This window comes from Amphiprion ocellaris, chromosome 8 (genome assembly GCF_022539595.1).
Source record: "Amphiprion ocellaris isolate individual 3 ecotype Okinawa chromosome 8, ASM2253959v1, whole genome shotgun sequence".
NCBI lineage: Eukaryota > Metazoa > Chordata > Actinopteri > Pomacentridae > Amphiprion > Amphiprion ocellaris.
The window spans coordinates 12619620-12640866 of record NC_072773.1 but is presented as its reverse complement, the minus strand read 5'-3'; the positions used below and the strand labels follow the sequence as shown (position 1 = coordinate 12640866).

General features: G+C 38.6%; 3 protein-coding genes across 4 annotated transcripts in view; 2 read left to right on the top strand and 1 right to left on the bottom strand.

Moving 5' to 3' along the window:
* Positions 1-4325, top strand: part of LOC129349482 (uncharacterized) — a 17712-nt gene extending 13387 nt beyond the window's left edge. Inside the window, exon 6 of the mRNA XM_055012749.1 lies at positions 2194-4325. Within this exon, the coding sequence (XP_054868724.1) occupies positions 2194-2731 (538 nt within the window). The 3' untranslated portion in view covers positions 2732-4325. The remainder of the gene's footprint in view (positions 1-2193) is intronic.
* ptpn11b (protein tyrosine phosphatase non-receptor type 11b) overlaps positions 1-21247 on the bottom strand; it is an 84567-nt gene that overhangs the window by 11150 nt on the left and 52170 nt on the right. The gene's annotated exons all lie outside the window — the stretch shown is intronic.
* On the top strand, positions 13868-20048 carry LOC111567362 (RING finger protein 223). 2 transcript variants are annotated; one of them, XM_035947333.2, is made up of 3 exons: positions 13868-14213; positions 16702-16781; positions 18432-20048. In XM_035947333.2, the coding sequence occupies exon 3, from the start codon at positions 18502-18504 to the stop codon at positions 19198-19200; it is 699 nt and encodes a 232-aa protein (XP_035803226.1). In that variant the 5' UTR covers positions 13868-14213; positions 16702-16781; positions 18432-18501; the 3' UTR covers positions 19201-20048. The 2 variants fall into 2 exon arrangements, with proteins under 2 accessions (XP_035803226.1, XP_023124200.1); XM_023268432.3 differs by lacking the exon at positions 16702-16781 and having other exon boundaries at positions 13869-14213.

The following is a 21247-nucleotide window of genomic DNA, read 5'->3' as shown; positions in this document are numbered from 1 at the left end:
CGTTTTTAGAGCAACATGCTATACTATGACCTTTTTAGAGCGACATGCTATACTATGACGTTTTTAGAGCGACATGCTATACTATGATGTTTTTTGGACCAAAGGCTATACTATGATGTTTTTAGAGCGACATGCTATACTGTGACGTGTCAAGATCGACATGCTATACTATGACATTTCTAGAGCGACATGCTATGCTATGACGTTTTAAGAGCGACATGCTACACTGTGACGTTTCAAGAGCGACATGCTATACGATGACGTTTTTTGGGGGACATGCTATACTATGACGTTTTTTGAGCCACATGCTATACTATGAAGTTTTAAGAGCGACATGCTCTACTATGACGTTTCAAGAGCGACATGCTGTACTACGACGTTTTTAGAGGAACATGCTATACTATGACGTTTCAAGAGCGACATGCTATACTATGACGTTTTTAGAGCGACATGATATACTATGATGTTTATAGAGCGACATGCTATACTACGACATTGTTTGAGCGACATGCTATACGATGACGTTTTTATAGCGACATGCTACACTGTGACGTTTCAAGAGCGACATGCTATACAATGACGTTTTTATAGCGACATGCTACACTGTGACGTTTCAAGAGCGACATGCTATACGATGACGTTTTTTGGGGGACATGCTATACTATGACGTTTTTTGAGCCACATGCTATACTATGAAGTTTTAAGAGCGACATGCTATACTATGACGTTTCAAGAGCGACATGCTGTACTACGACGTTTTTAGAGGAACATGCTATACTATGACGTTTCAAGAGCGACATGCTATACTATGACGTTTTTAGAGAGACATGATATACTATGATGTTTATAGAGCGACATGCTATACTACGACATTTTTTGAGCGACATGCTATACGATGACGTTTTTATAGCGACATGCTACACTGTGACGTTTCAAGAGCGACATGCTATACGATGACGTTTTTTGGACGACATGCTATACTATGATGTTTTTTGGGTGACATGCTATACTATGACGTTTTTAGAGCGACATGCTATACTATGACATTTTTAGAGCAACATGCTATACTATGACGTTTTTAGAGCGACATGCTATACTATGACGTTTTCAGAGCAACATGCTATACTATGACCTTTTTAGAGCGACATACTATACTATGACGTTTTTAGAGCGACATGCTATACTATGATGAACTTTGGACGACATGCTATACTATGATGTCTTTTGGAGCAAAGGCTATACTATGATGTTTTTAGAGCGACATGCTATACTATGACGTTTGTTGGACCAAAGGGAATGATATGACGTTTTTAGAGCGACATGCTATACTGTGACGTTTCAAGACCGACATGCTATGACGTTTTTAGAGCGACATGCTATACTATGACGTTTTAAAAGCGACATGCTGTACTATGACATTTTTTGGGCGACATGCTATACTATGACGTCTTTTGGAGCAAAGGGAATGATATGACGTTTTTAGAGCGACATGCTATACTGTGACGTTTCAAGACCGACATGCTATGACGTTTTTAGAGCGACATGCTATACTATGACGTTTTAAAAGCGACATGCTGTACTATGACATTTTTTGGGCGACATGCTATACTATGACGTTTTTTGAGCCACATGCTATACTATGACGTTTTCTGGACCAAAGGCCATACTATGACGTGTTTAGAGCGACATGCTATACCATAACGTTTCTTGGGTGACACTCTATACTATAGGCTTTTTAAATTGACATATTACTATGATGTTTTTTTTTGTTTTAGTTTTTTTTTTTTTTTTAGCAACATACAAGAATTTGAACAGTTTTAAAAATTACTATACTTTTACTTGTGAAATGAAATATTATTCTATGGCATTTTTTAGACAACATATACTCTTTTCTTGAAAAACATACTATTTTGACAATATACTGCACTATGACATTTTTTGAACCACATATCATACATGACAATTTTAGGCAACATCCTATCATTTTGCACTTTTTGAACCACATAACAATCAGTTGGGTTTTTTTGCCGACACGCTATACTATGAACTACAGGCCATACTATGTTTTTTCTTGAAAAGTACTATACTCTGACATTTTCTGAACTACATCCTATACTATGGCGTTATACACAGAGGGCTTTGGTTACATGTTGATTTATAATCTAGATTTTTTTCTGTTTTGTTTTTTGACAGGATTACCACAGACCTGACCGTGAACACCGTTGACACCCACCCAAGGGAGACGCTGCCTAAGATCTCAAGGCTGCTTGGTCGTGGTCTTTCTGGTCCTGCTCCAGAACGCCTTCATCAACTACGTCTTCTTTTGAAGAGGCCCTCAGATGCTGCAATCTCTGACCTTAAGGAGGAACTGCTGCTTTCACTCTGTAACAAGACGGCGGTTATTTTAAAGACCCAGCTCCTGTCGGTTTTGAAAGAAAGTTTAACACCCATCAAAACAGAACTACAGACAGTTAAATCTGAGCTGTCGGTCAGTATTTCAAACATCAAGACCGACCCGGCTGCCCTAAAGCATGCTGTGGGTGAAACGGAAACTTCACTCTCCATATCACCAACGACATCGTCACACTCCAAAGCAGAGCACCTGTCTGCTGAACTTTTAAAAGTGGACTATAAATGTGAAGAATGTGAGCAGCAGCAGACTGTGAGCAGCGGAACAGATGTGATCAGAAAGAAGCCATTTTCTTTTTTATTTTCTTTCTGGTTGACTTGATGCTGTCAGATGCAGATGTTGGAGCTGATTCTGATCTTTCAGGATAAAAAGCTACTTTTCCTTCACAGACTTTTCAGGAAATTATTCTCTCAGGTTTTCTCTGCTATTTATATTTTTATTATCTGTGATTATTTCATTATTTCTTTATTGTAAAAATAAAGTTTGAGGCATAAAGACTCATTTAGTTATTTTAATCCTGAAATCTTTGATGTAGCAGAACTAAACTTCCATTTTCCTTCTTGTACTTCTTATAGCAGAACTAAACGTATCTTCAACACGGATCATCTGCTTTTAATGAATCAGCAGCAACATCACAACAACAAATGGGACAATTTTCAACAAATTAATGAAACTGATGTCATTTAAAACTATCAGTCTGTTTTAGTGTCAAATTAAAGCTGATTACTGACAACTAGAACATTAACGTTACTGTTTTAATCACATTTAAGTGAACGTTACATTAATGTCAACCAGCCACAGTTTTATGAACTTAATGAACCACATTACAGGAACACAACACACTTCAGCTGTTTACATGAAACTTAACACATTAGCTTGATGCTACGTTAGCTTTAATCAGGCTACGATTGAGCAGCTAGCTCGGTTAGCATCGCTAACATTAAAGCTTATATTTACTATGCTAACTTTCTTCTCTGGTCAACACACACTGAAACAAACTCCACCAACGTCTGGAGTGCATGGCACACCTTATATCTGACACTAAAGCTGCATATAAAGTGCATTCAACGCGGCACCGATACGAAAATAAACATTTACTTACCGAACTATCAGAGTCCTTTCAGTGTCTGCTGGTAGAATCAGCCGAAGGTAGAAAACTGGTTAAAACAAGCCAACGGGCAGGAAAACTGTCTGTGGAAAATGTTCTGCTGCTCCACCGATAAATAAACCAACAGTTATTATATCAGAATTAATCCAAACAAGGAGAGCCGAGTCTCTGCTGTCTCCTCCATAGGACCTGTCAATCATTCCAGACCGGACTGTCAATCAAGTAGTCCCGCCCCCTGGCTTTGCAAAACTTTAACGCTCTATAAAAAAATCAATATTGATTTATTTTAAGATCGGCCACCTGATCTCTCATTTTGACCATGAAAACTAACGAAAAAAAAAATGTATGTACAGTCTATGCACCGTACTCTGTTTGGCTCCACACTTGCTGATGACCACTTCCGGTCTCAGAAAATGAAAAAACGGACCTTTTTTCGTTTCTGTCTCTTACTGATTTTACTTTCTTGTTATTCTAAATATAAAACGAAAATCAAAGCATTAAAAAAAATCGTATATCCCTTTTAAAACGAAAATCAAATAACCACTCGTTTTTTGTTTTTCAATACCCGTTTCAGAACGGAAAATCCAATTACCAGATCCATACACGACCGTACACGGACCCACTTTCCATTGTTTTTTTTTTATTTTATTTTTTTTATTGTGAGCTATTTTCTACTTGTACTTCACGGCATCACAGAGACAAATATCGTACTTTTTACTCCACTACAATTGTCTGTCAGCTTTAGCTACTTTTCAGTTTACAGTTTTTCAAATGAGTGGATCTCCAAATTTGGTGATTTTAAATGTAAATGCAATAAACTGAAAGATGAAGTTTATGAGCTGAGAACATTCTCCTACTTGTTAAGATCTATAACCCTTTTTAAAGAATTCTGTGTTGGATTCGCTCGAAAATACATCATCACAATGCACTTATGACAATAACCATAAGAGGAAAAAATTAAAAAGATTGTATTTAACATTACAAAAGTAACTTTGTGCATTTTTTTTACATCAAAATTTTAAAAAATGCATCTTAAAAGTATTTCCTATTTCAGTGACAGATATATTGCAAAAATATTGACCAAACTGTCAAAAATGAACACTGTTTTTGGAGGTTGTCATCATATTAGATTTCACTGGTACCGCAGATTAATGATAGTTAAAAGTTTAACTAACATTTCCTTAAAACAACTGTACACTGCAGTTTTTTGAAAAAAGATTTACACCTTCAGTTCAAACCAATGGGGCTGAAAATTACAGGCAAGTTGGAAACAAGTACTGTGTGACACATTGTTTGTGAGTTTTTTCATGAAATTTGTGACCAGTAAGAGAAATGTAGAATACTGCCAGCTTGTAAGTGTCTCATAGGTCCAATGCAGATTTACACATATTATCTGTCTGCCAAGATGTATCCTTACAGAACCTGTTTCCTCTCACTTCCCTTGATGAATGACTGCAGCCTACTTTAGAGGTAGCGTTCAATTATACAAATTTTGATGATCTACTTAAAGCAACTCAAATCAAAGCCAGTAAATGAAAAGAATTAGAAATTTGATGGTGTAAAGTACAGCAGTTGCATTATAATTACTTTTTATTCTCATATCCTCATGCAGTGTTGTGCCTTTGACCCTGTTTTCAGTGCTCACAGAATGCGCAGTTCGCATTTTTTGTTGCAGGAATAGACAAACTTACTGTGAATGTGCTACTTACGCTGTTACATTCACAGTTCCAACCAGGACTGACTGCAACAGTCTTACAAGTCATTTAACCTTGACAAGAACCAAACCTGTAGCTGTTCTTTTCTCATATAAATTCAGAAATTTGTTTGTGGACACACAGAAAGACAGACAAAAAGTGTTACTTTGCGGGCGCTAGTGGTGAGACTAACATTAAAGAGACCTAATGCTGCTGAGAATACTGATGCTCCCTCTAAGTTTACTATTTCTGTTATAATGCTGCTGTCCCTGTTGCTAATATTACTGCTACACCTTCCAGACTACACATATCTGACATTTTTATGTACAGCGATGGAGAAGCTTACATAACCCCGTGCTCAGGTACAATTAATCATCTCAGTGCCCTCAGATTTTCTGTGATCTTTGAAAGGGTCCCAACCCTGTGTTTGAAAAGCACTGTATGAATTGTTTTACAATACCTGCCACACAGAATTACACCAGCGACATCCAATTATAAGTCAGAGGAGGAGTAATGATCACTTTTACTTACTTACTTACTTACTTTTTACTTAGTGTTACTTAAGCAGGATTTTTTGAATGCAGGGCTTTTACTTGCAGAGTATTTTTATACTGTTTTATTGGTACTTTTTTCTGACCATTAACTATTCATACCCATCCATTTTTATCATTATTTATAAGGACAAGTTCTTGTTTGATTTAGAGAGCTTGCTCTCACGCAATATCTCAGACTCAGAGACTCAGAAATTTGTTTCTGCTTGTGGAATGAACAGTTGTTGAGGCAGAAACAGGCAGAACTCTTCATGAACTCCCCCTGGCCATCTCTGATTTTGACACCTTAACAAATTGTTTAACATTGGCAAGCTGCAACTTGTTCATTTTCGTAGAAATCCAGAGATTCACATTGTTCATAGGCAAAGAAAATGCAAATACTAGGTCTGATGTTGAAGAGGTCGCTACTATTAGGACTAACACTTCTGCTGCTCTTATAAAGATGCTGTCCCTAATGTTCACATTACAGCTACATCTATGGTGCACCATACTTATTTCTGGTACAGTCATGATTATTGGTTTTCAAAGGTTGAGCTGCTCTGTTTCTTCTGTGGTGCGGTACTGCAGTGCGGAAAAAGAGAACTTGCCTATCAAATGAAAAAAAAAGGAGTTGAGACTTGAATCTGGATTTAGATATGTATATTTGATACAATACCTCACTGTATAGATGTTGAAAAAAATGTGCCAAAGTGCATGGACTGCACAGATCATGTTGGACTCTCCTCAGTGCAAAAAAAGAAAAAAAACAGGACAAGTCATTCGTGGACTGACACATTTGCACTCTACACAGTTTTCACTGTCTGATCAGACCTGCAATACATCAAACAGAAAGATTTAAGTCCACACTCTAGTCTCAACTCCTTTTTTGTTCAGTGTGTGAGTCGTTCTTTACTGCACATTGGTAATTATTCACAGAGATCATAACATTAATACTGTGCTTAAGTACATACTTAAGGAAATTTAACTATGTAAATTTTAGGGCATTTTATACTTCTACTGCACTACATCTCAGAAGGAACTTACTTTTGCTGCATTATATTTATCTCACCACTAGTTACTTTACAGATTAAGGTTTTTCATAAAACATATGATGAAATAATAAAATCTGACACTTTATTAAAGTTTAAACCACCATTGACATCTAACCCTCACAAAGAAGGCAACTGAAAATTGATCCCTGTGTGTTTTTAACAGTTACTACCTTTTAATTTGTTATAGTTTTATATGAAATTTTCAGGCCCAGAGAAGTTCTACTTTCAGTGTTTTACAAAAAAGCTAATCTAATAAATTGTGTGGCAGGATTTTCTTCTTCTTTCCCAAAGAATAATAATTGCAGTGTCTCTCAGATTTCTCTCGTGACCAGTGGAAGGGACCCAACATCCAGATGGGACACTATACTAAATTCAAAGTCCACTTATTGTCTCAGTTAAACTCAACACATGACTGAAAGAAACACTGGATTGATATTTGCAACAACAGGGGACACTACATCACAAATGTGATCATATGAAAACAAGCCAAAGCAGATTTGAATAATTAACAAGTAATTTGAAGGAAATGAAGTAAAGCCACACTGTCAGTGGTGCATGAAGAGGCTGTGAGACTGTAGAACCAGTCATACTTGAACACACCTGCAGTCACTCCCTGTGGTTGTAAACTGTCTCTTAGCCTCCATTCAGCAGCATTGGCTGGACAACACAGAGGAACAGACACACACCTTAATTACAATGCAGTGTTTAATCCGGAGGTCTTACTGTGGGTCCTCTGAACCAGACCTACTGCTCAGGCTCTACTGTAGCTTGAAATTCAGACTGAAAAAGCAGTAGTAGAATTACAATATTCCCCATATTTGGAAAATGCATTTTTATCGTTTTTTGTGCTTGTTGTAAAGACATAAAAGCTGTTCATTTATGAAGATGTTTACTCTTGCCATTACAAACTCGTAAGGATTTGGACCCCTGTGCTTGGTAACACCTAACGAACCTAATTAATTTTCTGTTTTCTGTTTTATTAAACTGGGTCAGTAGTTAATGTTTTACTGCCTTTTTAATCTCTTGTTGTGATATCAGTTCTGGAAAAAAAACTGCTATAAATAAAGTTGACTTACTGCAGCTACTAATTTAATTGCTGCTATCGCTACAACTCCACAAAGCTGCGAAAACAAGCTGGTGACAGCAGCTGATCCCAGTCCACAGTCCACTCTGTCTTCACACTGGCCATTGAAGGATCCTGCTGTGTTACTCATCACCTCACAAATCCTGACAACTTCTTCAAGTTGCTGTTTTAAGATTTGATCATTTTTTGGCATTTTTTCTAGTTATATATTGTGCATCACTACACGATGTTAAATTAACCAAATTTTCACAAACTAACCACCCAGCAAAAATCCCAAATCCCCATAAAGTTGTCTGCTCCCTGCCCACCTACAACACATACATCAAAAACCAATACACAATGATGATTTATGGGAACATATGAATATGAATACTACTAAAAAACAGGAACATTAAATGTGGACTATTAAATATTAAATGCCTTTTATCTCTAAGTTTCTGTTAGCAAAATGATTTGATGACTTTTCAAACTGATTTCTGTTGTCTTAGCAAGAATAGAATTTAGAATCCTTCTCACATAAAAAGCCCTTCATGAACAACATGTTAAAGACCTTAAAGCAGGGGTATCAAACATATGGCCCACGGGCCAAAACCAGTCCGCCAGAGGGTCCAATCCGGCCCGCAGGATGACTTTGCAAAGTTTAAAAATTACAGACACAATATTAACTACAATTTTTCAATAAAAGTAACTGCTTTTTAAATTTGTCCACTATGCTGCCACAACCTGTATGTATTTTTATGTATAAATTTAACACATTTACAAGGCAGGGGGAAAACTTAACCTTCTTCCTTAATAGTTCCCACTTTAGTTTGTGTGCTGCACAGATGTGGAAGTTATTGTAAATTTAAAATAATATCTAGATTTTTGCAAGATGTTTTGATCATAAAGTTAAATGCTATATTATTCAGTTTCAGATACCTGTGACTGAATGCTTTGTGCCTCTGAAGACACACTGTGATCTCTAAGTTGTTATGTGTAAATGATAAACTGAGGCATAATAGTGTTGAAATTGCACTTATTTCTTTTAAGAAATTTCAGGTTGTTCATAATGTTTTGCAAAAAGACTTTCAGAATGAACTTTTTTGACACCCCTGCCTTAAAGAGTTTTCAGATAAACAGACCGTTCAGTTATCAGCTCCTCTGCTGTGTAATCCACACCCAGTTTGGATTCAGGAGGTAAACAGGCATCAGATCTTCCTCTTTGATAAAGTTTATAGTCAGGGCTGCTCAGATGACCATGGATCATCATTTTGTTATGTTTAGTCACGGGTTGCTGAAAGACTTCCCATGATGCACTGAACACCTCTCTTCTATTCACTCCTTTCACAATCCATACATTTATTGCATGTGACTAACTTTGTCTTTCTGGTAATTTCCACTGTTTCTTATGTCCTCTGTGCAGGTGTTGCTGGTGCTGCCAAGTGCTTACTCAAGAGGGAACAGTTGGGTTTCTCTCAATAATATTGTGTATGTAACGTGCTCTGGGATCACTTAGTGAGCTAAATTGAATTGAAGTATGTCTTAAACAATAGTCACATGCCCTCATGGAGCAATATCTGGTCCCTGTGTTCATTTCTTCTTTCCATAATGAATCCTTTACATTGCGTGAGAAACTTTATGACCAGCACAGACAGGAGAAATAATTAAAGGGGCATATTATTTGTATAAAATATACATATATCTTTCAAAAAGCCTGAGTCTGTCCTTTAAAAATTTACATTTCTCTGTTATAGTTTATATAATCCCAGTGGGGGGCATAATGCTTATAGCATAATGTTTATGGGGGGATTGGGAGGGTACTGTATCTAATTCCTTTTGTTCTGTAGTGCACTTTGTGTTACATTCTGTTTGTATGACAATTGTTATACAAGTAATGTGATTCATTGATTTTTGTATTAAAATCACTATTAAATTACTATTAAATAAATATAAATAACCTGCATCCAAACCATCCACCGAGTCTTCATATTCTTTACATAAAAAATGTGTGTGTGTGTGTGAAGAGAGAGAGACAGAGAGATATAAATGTGTGTTTGATGACAGGTTTTTTTGAATGTATCATCATTTTCCAAAAGTCATTTTGCCCACACGCGATAATGCATCAAATTGACTCAGCGTAAATATAACCATAAAAGCCACATGTTGACAGTGAAGGTCAGTGAGCTAGAAAATGATAATTTCATACTAAACAAAAATATTGCTTGAACACTTCAAAAGTGGGATGTTTGTTGTGAAAAGCTATTCTTAGACCGATGATAACCTTTAGGAGACCTGAGTAGCATGTGGTTTGTTTTTGCCAAACACAGTTTAGCCTCTGTAGATGGTTGGGCTGTTTATTCTTTTCTTAATAACTTTGATAATGTGATTTTGATAAGGAGAAATATGAAGACGTTACACTTCCCCCTTCGTTGATGAATTATTGGTTACAAATCACTGTAGTAAGAGCTGCTGGTCCAAAGAGTATTTGATCAAGAACGTGACTGTTTTGCAATTGGGAGCTATAAAGATAAGGAAAACTAGCTTACAGGAAAGCCTTGGAAATAGCCTCATAAGCTCATAAACCAATATTCCCCATGTTTGTTTGTTTTGCTTCGAGGTCCTTTTGACTGCCATCTGAAACGTGACCTCTGTCTGCACCTGAAATAGGTGACTGGACCAAAATTACGTCAAGTTTCTTACCACTGTGATTTAGCAGAGTCTACATCATACATAGCCTTAAACGTGAACTATAGAAGTAGGATATAAAGCTATATATCTAGTGTATATATATATATACACACACACACACACACACACACACACACATATATGTGTGTATATATATATATATATATATATATATATATATATATATATATATATATATATATATATATATATATATATATATACACATCTATATCTAGATGTAATTTTTTAGTGACTTAACTTAGTAAATTTGTAACACCAATTTCGTCTCACTTTTAAATGTTCTGCATTAAAAATGGTGTCTTGACTTGCCTGGTGGGGAAAAAGGCCAAGAGGTCGCAAAAATCATTCCCACAATTCCCAAATATAAAAGTTAAAAACACACCTGAAAAACAGGTCCATTAAGTAGACTGTGTACTGACAAGACTACACCCATGTTCAGTGATTTTTAGGAGGAATAATGTTGACCTCATCTTAATTCATCTTAATTTAGCATTTAGCATATTAACATTTGCTGCTTAGTACTAAATAGAAATACAGCTGATGCTGACGGGATGGTCATCAATTTTGCAGGTATTTGGTCATAAACTAAAACTTCGGCCAAATCATGCAGTGAAAACATTGTAGGACATTCATCTAGCAATATAAAAGGTCATTAAATGAAAAGACAGCCTACTACGATACCACTACCTGCATCAAAATGAAGGAACTGACTATTACAGTGCTTGGTTAAATTAAAGGCCATCAAAAGTCAAGAGACACCCAAAATCATAGATGTCATCCTCATTGCACCAGTTATATTTATGCAGTATCATGGCAATCCATTCAATAGCTGATAAGAAAAAAAATTATTATTATTACTCCACCAAGGAATGCGGCTGAGTTATGTGATGATCGGCATAAGTGAATCCGTCTGTTAGCAACATTACTCAAAAACGGACCAACAGATTCAGTGAAATTTTCAAGGAAGGTCAGAAATGATACAGGGACCACCTCATTAGATTTTAGCAGTGATATGGCTTATAGTCTGGATCCACGGATTTGTTCAGGATTTCCCATTGAGATAGCAGCACAGTGTCACTGTAACTATGACTAGTGAGTGCTACCTCAGCTGCCTGCTGATGATCACATGATTACGATCCTATTACAAATCCACTGCTGTCGACCTATCGGAAATAATACAAGGAACAACCGATTAAATTGTTCGGTGTTTCCGAGTCCCATCGATTCTCGCCTCCCGCTACATATTTAAGTCAGGCAATTAGGTATCTGCACATAATGTACGCATGCATAACAAATGCCTATGTTCAGCGTAAGGTCAGGGAGTGAACAGTCTTGGAGCACTGCGCTCTCTCAGCTATTAATATTACCAATTAGCATCACAATCATCCAAACCTCTTAACAGAGTTGCTATTTAGATTTTCTCTTTTGTTTGTTGAAATCAACTATTACTTAAACACAAGATTTGTGTGGAGCCTCTTCTCCTTTGATTTATATTTTTGCTCTTATTCCACCATTTTTTTTGGGTTCCCACCCAAGATTCAGTGTTTTTTAAATTAATGTGTTCAAAAAATATTGTGTCATCTTGTATACATTTCATCTACATTCAAACTGACAAATTATTTTGTATCTGGAGAAACTTAAGATTTGCATTAGAATCAAAAAGGATATGTATTGTTTATTTTTCTTTTGTGGATTTGAACAATTTTTGGATGCATAGCATTCATTGTTTGATCAACCCTGGAAGGCCCATGACCATGGAAAACCATGTCACAGGTCAATAATACTGAACTAATACTGGTAATCATTGGAAACAAGGTGAATATTCACAAATCAGTGTACACACAGTTCACTCCCACCTGCTTCAGCCTCAGCTTCAGTATGTTTTACTCTGAAAATACAAAAGCACAGATTTTGCCCTTGGTGGCTTGACGACAGAGGTTGAAAATATCATCCTTGCACTTTAGTGTTTGAGTAAATGTCGCATCGAGTGGAGGGATAGTCAACATTGTGTCATTTTATGGCCTGCCTGCACACACAGCTTCCCGACTCACGTGTATCCCTCCTCAACCTCAGCTGCAGTTTCACCCAGCCCTCCATACTGCAAAACAACTTACTGTAGGCTATTATGTTCATCCAGTCACCCAGTAAATCTTTGACATTTTTATTATGAAGGAAGTCAAGTTCATGGATGTCAGGAAGGGAAATAAAACAACATTTGACTATATACCTCCTCCTTCTTCGAAGCACCCACAACTCAAGTTCCAATAAATGACTTTGCTGATATGATACGGCTGTATTTGTGTTTGGGTTACTAAATAACCGAGTCAGTGAGACAGCTGTTAGTGCACAGACATGCTATTGCTAACGGCCCATGGCCATTAGTCATTATCATAAAATAAAATGAGTAATCAAATAAAACCTCCAACACACATCCTTCATTCATCTTAATGAGCAACAGACCCTTTATGGAGGATGCACATTTGTTACTTTTATGTTTATTTCCTGAATTAAATACTGAAGGAATCTTTATAAGTCTTTGAAATGTAATCTCTCCAGGCTCTTTTCTGCCTAATGGTGAACTCACCCTTATGACATCACTTTTGTCATTACAAGATACTTTTCTGATGAAGCAGAGCTGGAAAACTTGTCAAGATATACGAGTCACTGAAAGTTACAACTCTGGATGAATGTTCTGGGGACATCATGGCTAGAGCTGCTGTGTTGACTAGCAACACTGTATAGAGAAATAGAAAAAGAGGCTATTCACAGAGAGTGGTGCTCCACTGGGAACACAGTCCTGCATCACCACCTTTTACCTTATCACTGAACGGATGGAAATCAATCCTTTATATGTAATGTGCAGTGCAAGTACACTGGCTGATGCAAATACTATATAGTTTTGTGTTTAATGTCCAGTGCAGCGGTGTTACATCACATCAGCAGTTTGCATCCCATTTGTTTTGGGAGAGAAAAAGTGCTTTTTTAAGAGAGAGTAGACTTGGATAGTGTTGACAAGAAAGAAAATGCAGCTGTCAGTTGAAGGATTCATTACATTAAATTAGTTTGCTAGTTTTGCAGACTGTTTGTGTTATGTGTGGTTTGTGAAGGTGGGGAGACAGGGAGGGGTATTGAGAGGCCAGGAATGTGTACTATTCCCCTTGAAGGCTTTGAACGAAAACACCCCCCCCCCCCCACATCCCGAACCACCAACAACCTCCCTCCCCCCCGCCCTCCTCCCCTGCCTCCAGGCACCACCTCTAGACACCACCTCAAGGCCAAGACAGTGTCTGAGGCCATTTACGTAGAGTGCTGAAAAGGGAGCTGACAGAGCAGGTCAGGTGAGACTGGCCAACAGACGCTAAAGAAGGAGGACCCAGAGCTGATACTGACACAGCCAACTACTTCTCAGCCTCTGAACACACACACAGACTCACACACACCTGCTGTCACTCCAGCAGAGCAGAGGAGAGCACAGAGGAGGACCTCAGCCTGAGCGGAGACACAATTAAAAACTCCCTGCTGGGATCCAAGAAATCAGTTGACTTTGGCTCCAGGCACATGCATTGTCAACCGCAGGGAGAGTGAGCCGACAGCAGCCCATACAGATCCACAGAGGGTCATTTGACATCTTCATCATCGAACAGGTAAACTGCACCTTTGCTCTATTGCCTTGAGGCTTTGTGCTTTCTTTGCCAGTGTGTGGCTTACTGTTGTGACACTATGAAGTATGAAAATGTTTGACTAAGGCATTTGTTTTCATTGTATGTTTTTCTAAGAACTGCACTAGTGTGAGTTAATAGTTTTTGCATAGATAGATAGATAGATAGATAGATAGATAGATAGATAGATAGATAGATAGATAGATAGATAGATAGATAGATAGATAGATAGATAGATAGATAGATACTTTTTTCATCCCTTGGAAAAATTCGAGATGAACCAAATACCAAAAAACTCTGCCGACCGCTGAGTTAATGTGTAATAAATTAGGTTCCCTCACCTCATTTCCTAAACTGTGCTCAGTTGCAAAAAGCTGTTAATGCGACAGCGCAGGTGGATTACATCCATCAGTGAACCCCTGCAGCAGCTCCACCAGTCAGTAATCACATTTCACAAGTAGTTTTCTGTATATTCAGTTGGCATTCTCAAGTGTCTGTATCCTGTTTCCTGCATTGTCTTTTGGTGTTTACACATGCTGCTACTCAGGTCTGTTTTTGCCCCTGGCAGGTTCAGTTAAACTATCTGCAGCGACCTCCCCCATTCCCCACTCCTTAGTTCAAACGACAGGTAGACTGAGTTTCATTTGCTTTTCAAACTGAGAACAGGTAGCGCAGCTTTGTGGTTGACAGTACAGCTGAACATACAGCAGCAAATACACACAGCTGAGCTTGACACAAAGGAGCTGAAGAATAAGCTCACTACTTTGCTTTACATGAAGCATGAAAAAAATTCTTTAATTTGACTAAGACACAAATGACTGGTATGCAAATGGGTCAGTGGGATGGGTAAGAAAAACACGTGCTACTGATAAGTTACAAAGGATCGTAAAGTGAAGGTCAAAGTAGAACACTGCACAAAGACAATAAAGAGTCTTGCCCTGTTTGAGGTTAGTATTTTAGGTTCAGCAACGACTTACTCTGAGTTAATATTTGACCCTGGTGTGCAGTGAGCCTTCACTGTGGAACTCAAATGTTTTGGATTGCTTTTGCTCTACGTGGATTCTGGACATTTTATTTCGTTGATGAGAACATGTCAACTCGCAGCCAGAGCTGATTCTACATTAATGCAGATAGATCACCGCTATCAAAGTCACACATATGCAAAAACAAACATGCACTTTCATACAACCATGCATATGTTTTAAAAGATTAAAACTTAAGTATGAAGTTTACATTTTACTTTGAAACTGCCTGTCATTTAAACAGGCTGTAAGTAGACCTTAAAGTGGGACATCTTATCTTGTCTTACTTTTCTTATGTTGCTGTTGGTGCTTAACTGATAACATGAACAGCACTTTGGTCAGTTCAGGTTGTTGCAAATGTGTCCTATAAACAAACTGAATTTGATATGATTTATTACTAATACTTTCACCAAATGACGGACCACAGGGCTTGCATGTATTTGTCACTGATATTAAATTATGGTATAGTAGGATGGCATTTGTAAAGAAAATTTTCCTGTATGCAAACTGAATGAAGGTAATATTTCCACACACCAACTACCACAAGGAACTGGTCACACAAGAGCAAATAAGGCTTAATGAGTAAAAAAAAAAAAAACAGAGCAACGATTTGAGCAGGGGTGCATTTAATTGGTCATGAATTCAACTTTTCATTTGTAAATGAAAGAGTGACTTAATGCTTCTTTAAATTTCACTTTAAGTAAAGAATAAACAACAAATTTACTCCAAGATGCACAGTACACAGCATATGAAAAACTGCATTCAGCCCATATCAGGCAGGGAGCTGAGAGTCATTAGGACTACAACAGCCTGAGGCCGTACTTTGGTGTTTAACAATGTGAGACTGTATTTGTTGGTGCTTGGTAACTCGCTGTTTACTGTTACTTCAGGTAACATTGCCTGAGGCTTTGGAAAACTGTCTCTCATTTTTAAGGCCTGTGCTGGCTCTCTGTGACCTGTGAAATAATGAAACATATACTATTTACCTACATATGAACCTTTATGTGTGTGAACGATGACTTTAAAGGCTAGCTATGCCAGTCCCAGTGGTGTACTGGCCATTGTGGACACCAGGACACCCTGTGAGCCTCAGTGAGCTAGTAGTTTGTCTATTTACCAGCCTCTGTATGTGCCTGTCACTCAGGATATGTTTAGAGTATGCTACCTGTTGCTAATGACAAACAGATCCGAGCATCCCCAACCCACCCCGGGCAGGTCCCAGCAAATAAGTCCAGGGCTGAATTCATAACCAGTAGTTTTTAAAAGTTGCTTTGCATGCTGTGTAAATAGTTGAACCTGCAGGACTTCAGTGCATTTTACAGTTAGCTGCACATTCATTGAACACAGGTATTTTTTTCCTCATAGTTGGTAAGGTCCATAAAAACTGGCCATCATGATTAGTTAATTGATAACTAAGCCACACTGAGGCTTTGCTTCATCACTTCCTGCAGGAGGGAAAGACGTCCAGTAGAGGACCACACCTGACAACGGAATTTCAGTTTCAGCAACAAGACAACTGAGTCTCAATCAGGTTAGTAGAGGCTTGTACTGATGAGACAAGTGTAATTATAGAGAAAAATCTGTCCTCATCCTACTAAAGCATGCTTGAATTCAACATCCTCAGATGAGCAGAGAGAGTTGGCAGTGCAGGAATGTCAAGGGTAGATGGAGCGATTACACGGAGAACAAGCAGGGACTTTGTGTAGAAGGGAGAACTGGGGCAAGACCAGCCCTGAGGGCAAAGAGAGGAGAACACCTGTGCTCTGACATCCTTCATCCCTAATGCACAGGCACAGAGTCTCCTTCACATTACTGACTTTTAATACCAGGCCCACCATACCAGAAGGCAGGCTATTCTTATCATTATCATTCTGAAAACGAGGAGAGCAGTCTCAGAAGAGAGCAGCAACTCAGCCCTCAAGGACTGGTGCCCCGCCGACGTTAGTCTATGCAGCGCTGCTTCAGGTCACCCACAGTGGGCCAAAACTTGGTCGACTAGTTTCTATGAAAGTGCCATACAGATGTTAACAAAAAGTCACATTAACAAAGCAGCCTGTGTTGATCCCTGGTACTTGCATAAGCTGCCCACAACAATCCTTCAGCAGCTGCTCAAATTAAGAAGAACCAAGGACTCCCCGTACCGGCTGACACGCGTTTACACTCTGCAGTAGCTTACATGCAAACTGACCCTAGAAAATTTAAATACAGTAAAAAAAACTAAAAAAAAGTCTTGCATGTACAGTCCATGCAGTTACACAGATAAACTCTTGTCTGAGTCTGTTTGGTTTAGGATATTCTGCCACTACCTGCGTTAATTACATGAGCATATGATATCTGTTTTGGTTTTCACAGTGGGCACCTCAGTTTTGCATTGCATCAAGAGTGAACTTATTCATTTTTAGCATTTGTATCAAAAAACTATGGAAAGATGCTGGGAAATAAGTGAGACGTGAATCTAATCTTGTCAGTTCTTCTATTCATTTACAAAAAAATCACATTTTAATGAAATTACAACATGCAACAAAAGACTTATAACTTGCAATAGAACACCTTTGTAGTATTTGAAAGAGGAAGGCAATGGCACACAACCTCTCCATCACAGGCAGAACTTCACTTCTGATGTATATTGTAGTAGTACTGTAGTCAGTAAAGGCTTGTAATATTTATAATTAACTCTGGAATTAAAGGTATTTGTATAAGTTTTCCTTGTTACAAGGCCTCTATCTTGATTGAAATGTAATCATGACTAGAATTGTTCCCTTGAGAACATGTCTTTCTAAATAGTAGTAACACTTAGGCTGTTCCTGCAGAACTGTCCACTCGCATATGATGGTGGGCATGTTCCCTTCCCCTCCTCTTGGCAGGTCACTTTACTGACTCATTTGTTTGTACTGATTGCTGTTGGTTCTAGCACACACAGAATATTGACCCATTTGGAATCTCTCCTGTGACGAAATCACTCATTGACAGAGGAAAATCCTGTCAGCTGTGTAATATTGTTAGTGACTCAGGGTAAAAATAGTTTAGAGCTCAAACATCCAGTTGGCCTGTATAAAATGTGCTCTGAGTGAAACGAGTTGGGCCTGACTGAAAAAATGATTTGCACTTGGTTGATACCAGCACCAAGACATCATCTGAAATATGACAACTAAATCTCTACTTTTCATTCATTTTTTTAAAGGATAATCCAGAAGTTCAGAACAGACCAGGAGGTCCAAAGGACACTGGACAAACGTGAGGGAGGGCTGAAGATGGAGAACACCCAGCAGGTTTGGCATGTGCAGATCTCCTCTCAAGAAGTGGCACAGGAGCTACAAAAGAAGGTGTCAGTAGTGAGCCAGCCAGAGTGCTCCATCTGCTTCAACACCTACGACAATGTCTTCAAAACACCCAAACTGCTGGAATGCACCCACACCTTCTGCCTCGAGTGCCTTTCCCGCCTAATGGCAGTCTCAACGACGGACAAGGATGGTGATGATGGCAACGCTCGCCTCTCCTGCCCCTTCTGTCGTCACCCCACCGTATTGCCCGAGGAAGGACCCCCTGCCCTGACCACCAGCCGCGAGGTCCTCTGCAAGCTGCCCACCCACCAGCAGCATGAAGAACCAGTGTGGCTGGATGGAGAGAAGTTGTGCTACAGCAGCTCCAGGCAGGATGGCGGCTCTAACGCTCCTGACAGTCCCGTGCCCTTCTGCATCTGCATTGACATTGGTGCCAGCAAAGAGGCAGCTGCTCCAGTCCAGACACAAGGCCAGACGTCCGGCTTGCTGGGCAGAATGTCAGACTGGAAGAGGATGGTCCTCTTCGCTGTGCTCATGGTGCTGCTGGTTGTGGTTGTGCTGTGGCCGCTGCAGTGTGTATTCAGCACCGGGAACATCCGCTGCTTGAGGGACAACCCCGCTACCACAACCGTCAGCCCCTTCACCTGGCCACCTCATGTGTCACACTAAACTTTAACTGGACTTCATGAGAAATGTAGATATTATTGTATAATATTTTAAATATCTGACATTGTAAATTTCTGGAAAGTAATTGCACTTTTGATAAGTGCGCCTGGTAATTGCTTCACACAACTATTGAGGCTTCAGATTTTTTACGTCAAATAGAACCACACATGTTAAAGCTGCTGTGGGGAGGAATGTTAGACAACTGACTTTAGTGCTCCTAGTATTAGTTTAAAAAAATAAACCTGGATTTTCACTCAAAATTTTTCTGCAGTTATATTTTAAGCTATCATGTCATATGCAGATCAGCTTACATTATTTTGATTTTTTTCAGTTTTAGTCACAGTAAAATTGTAAACGTAACAAATGATCCTTGTGAGCAGCATGCATCAGCAGTACCACATTACAGACTGATACAAACGACCCTCATCAGTAAAGGGAGGGGAACTCTGACAGCAATCACGTGTTTAGCAACGTGAAAATATTCACAGTTGCAAGTTTTTAGCACTTTAAAGCACACCTGTTTTTTGAGAATAGTTAAGAATGTCTTGTCCCTAAACTGTGATGAGCTGGGACACAAACAGGTCATTCTGTTGTAAGTGTGTACTCAACAATTCAGTGGTGACGCAGCTACTTGCGCTGTATCCAAGCTAAACACGAAGCTTTAAATGCTGGCATTTCTTCATGAAATCTGAACTTTGCTTTGCAAATATCAAGCTGGCAGCAAAGATCCATTACAAAAGAGTTTGAATGTAATTCCAGTGTGCCAATGAAAACCTTTATACACTGTACAGTTGATTGTGTGTTTTGATATGTTGTTGTTTACAGAACTGTAATAAAAAGTGAACCATTAAGTCAGATCTTGTTTCTGGGAAATAACAAAACATTTGTGCACTGCAGCCTCGTTATTAAGAACTAATATTGGTTGTAGCTTAATGTATTCACACATTTTCTTGACATTTAAAATTTACATGTATTGCAGCAGTAAACTGGTGTTTCAGTCAGCCTAAACAGCATACACACAACATTCCTCTCAAATACACAGCTCCTGACATTTTTTAATGGAAATTAAAACAGTGTTAGTCGCTCAGGGGCGACTTACAAAAAAGCAGCCACTTTTTATTTCCACCTTGTATGAACCTTAAACCCATGACCGTGAAAGCAAAACCCTCCTTTGTCTTGACAGGAAGCCGCCTTCATTTATTCCTGGATCAGGTGTGTCGGGTGACGGAAAAAGTTAGGCTGTGGGGTTTTCCACAGAGTTTAGCTGTGTCATTTGCCTGATAAGAGGGTTACATGTGTTTAGGACTGACCATAAAAGCACAGCTTCCTGAGGCACTGTTTGAACTACCAGTAAACATGGTTAAACAATAAATCTAGATAAAGAGGAAAAAAACCAAGTCATAGCACCGTTAGATTGTAATAAATACTTGTTGCAAATATTATCAGTTATAGCTTCTTGTGTTTGGTATAATTTTGCTCTTCAACACATTGAAGTGTTTTAAGAGAGAAGCCTATTATGATGTTTTAGACTTTGCCTGCCACCAGTAAAGCAGAATAAACAGCCCATTTTCTGCTGACAACAAAATAAAGGTTATTCAAGTTGTGCTGTTCATGTGTAAATATTTCTGAAATTAACTGCAAAGAGGGGACTAATTTCAAACTTATTATTCTTGATTTTTTTTCCCCCCTTATTTGACTTGCTTGTGAGTTATAAAGCACATTTTCTAAAGGCTAATTCACACATGAAAAAAGTAACGACTGGATGTTTTTATGAAATACATTTGCTGTCACGCTCTTCAGTATTAATACAAGTTAAGTGGTGGTCATTGAGCAGTATATTCCGTCATGATGGAGTTGAACACCTTCCCTTTAGCTGAAAACTAGAGTGGATATGGCAGGAGAGTGACAGCAGGGTTCAATGCAAACACTGTCTCATGACACACTGCCCTGTATTCTCTGTTCTTGCTTCTCCACAACAGGGACTGCACCAGGAGACAAAAGGTGCAAAAAGAATACTGTTGTTTCTCTCACTTAGGGGCAGAAATCTTGT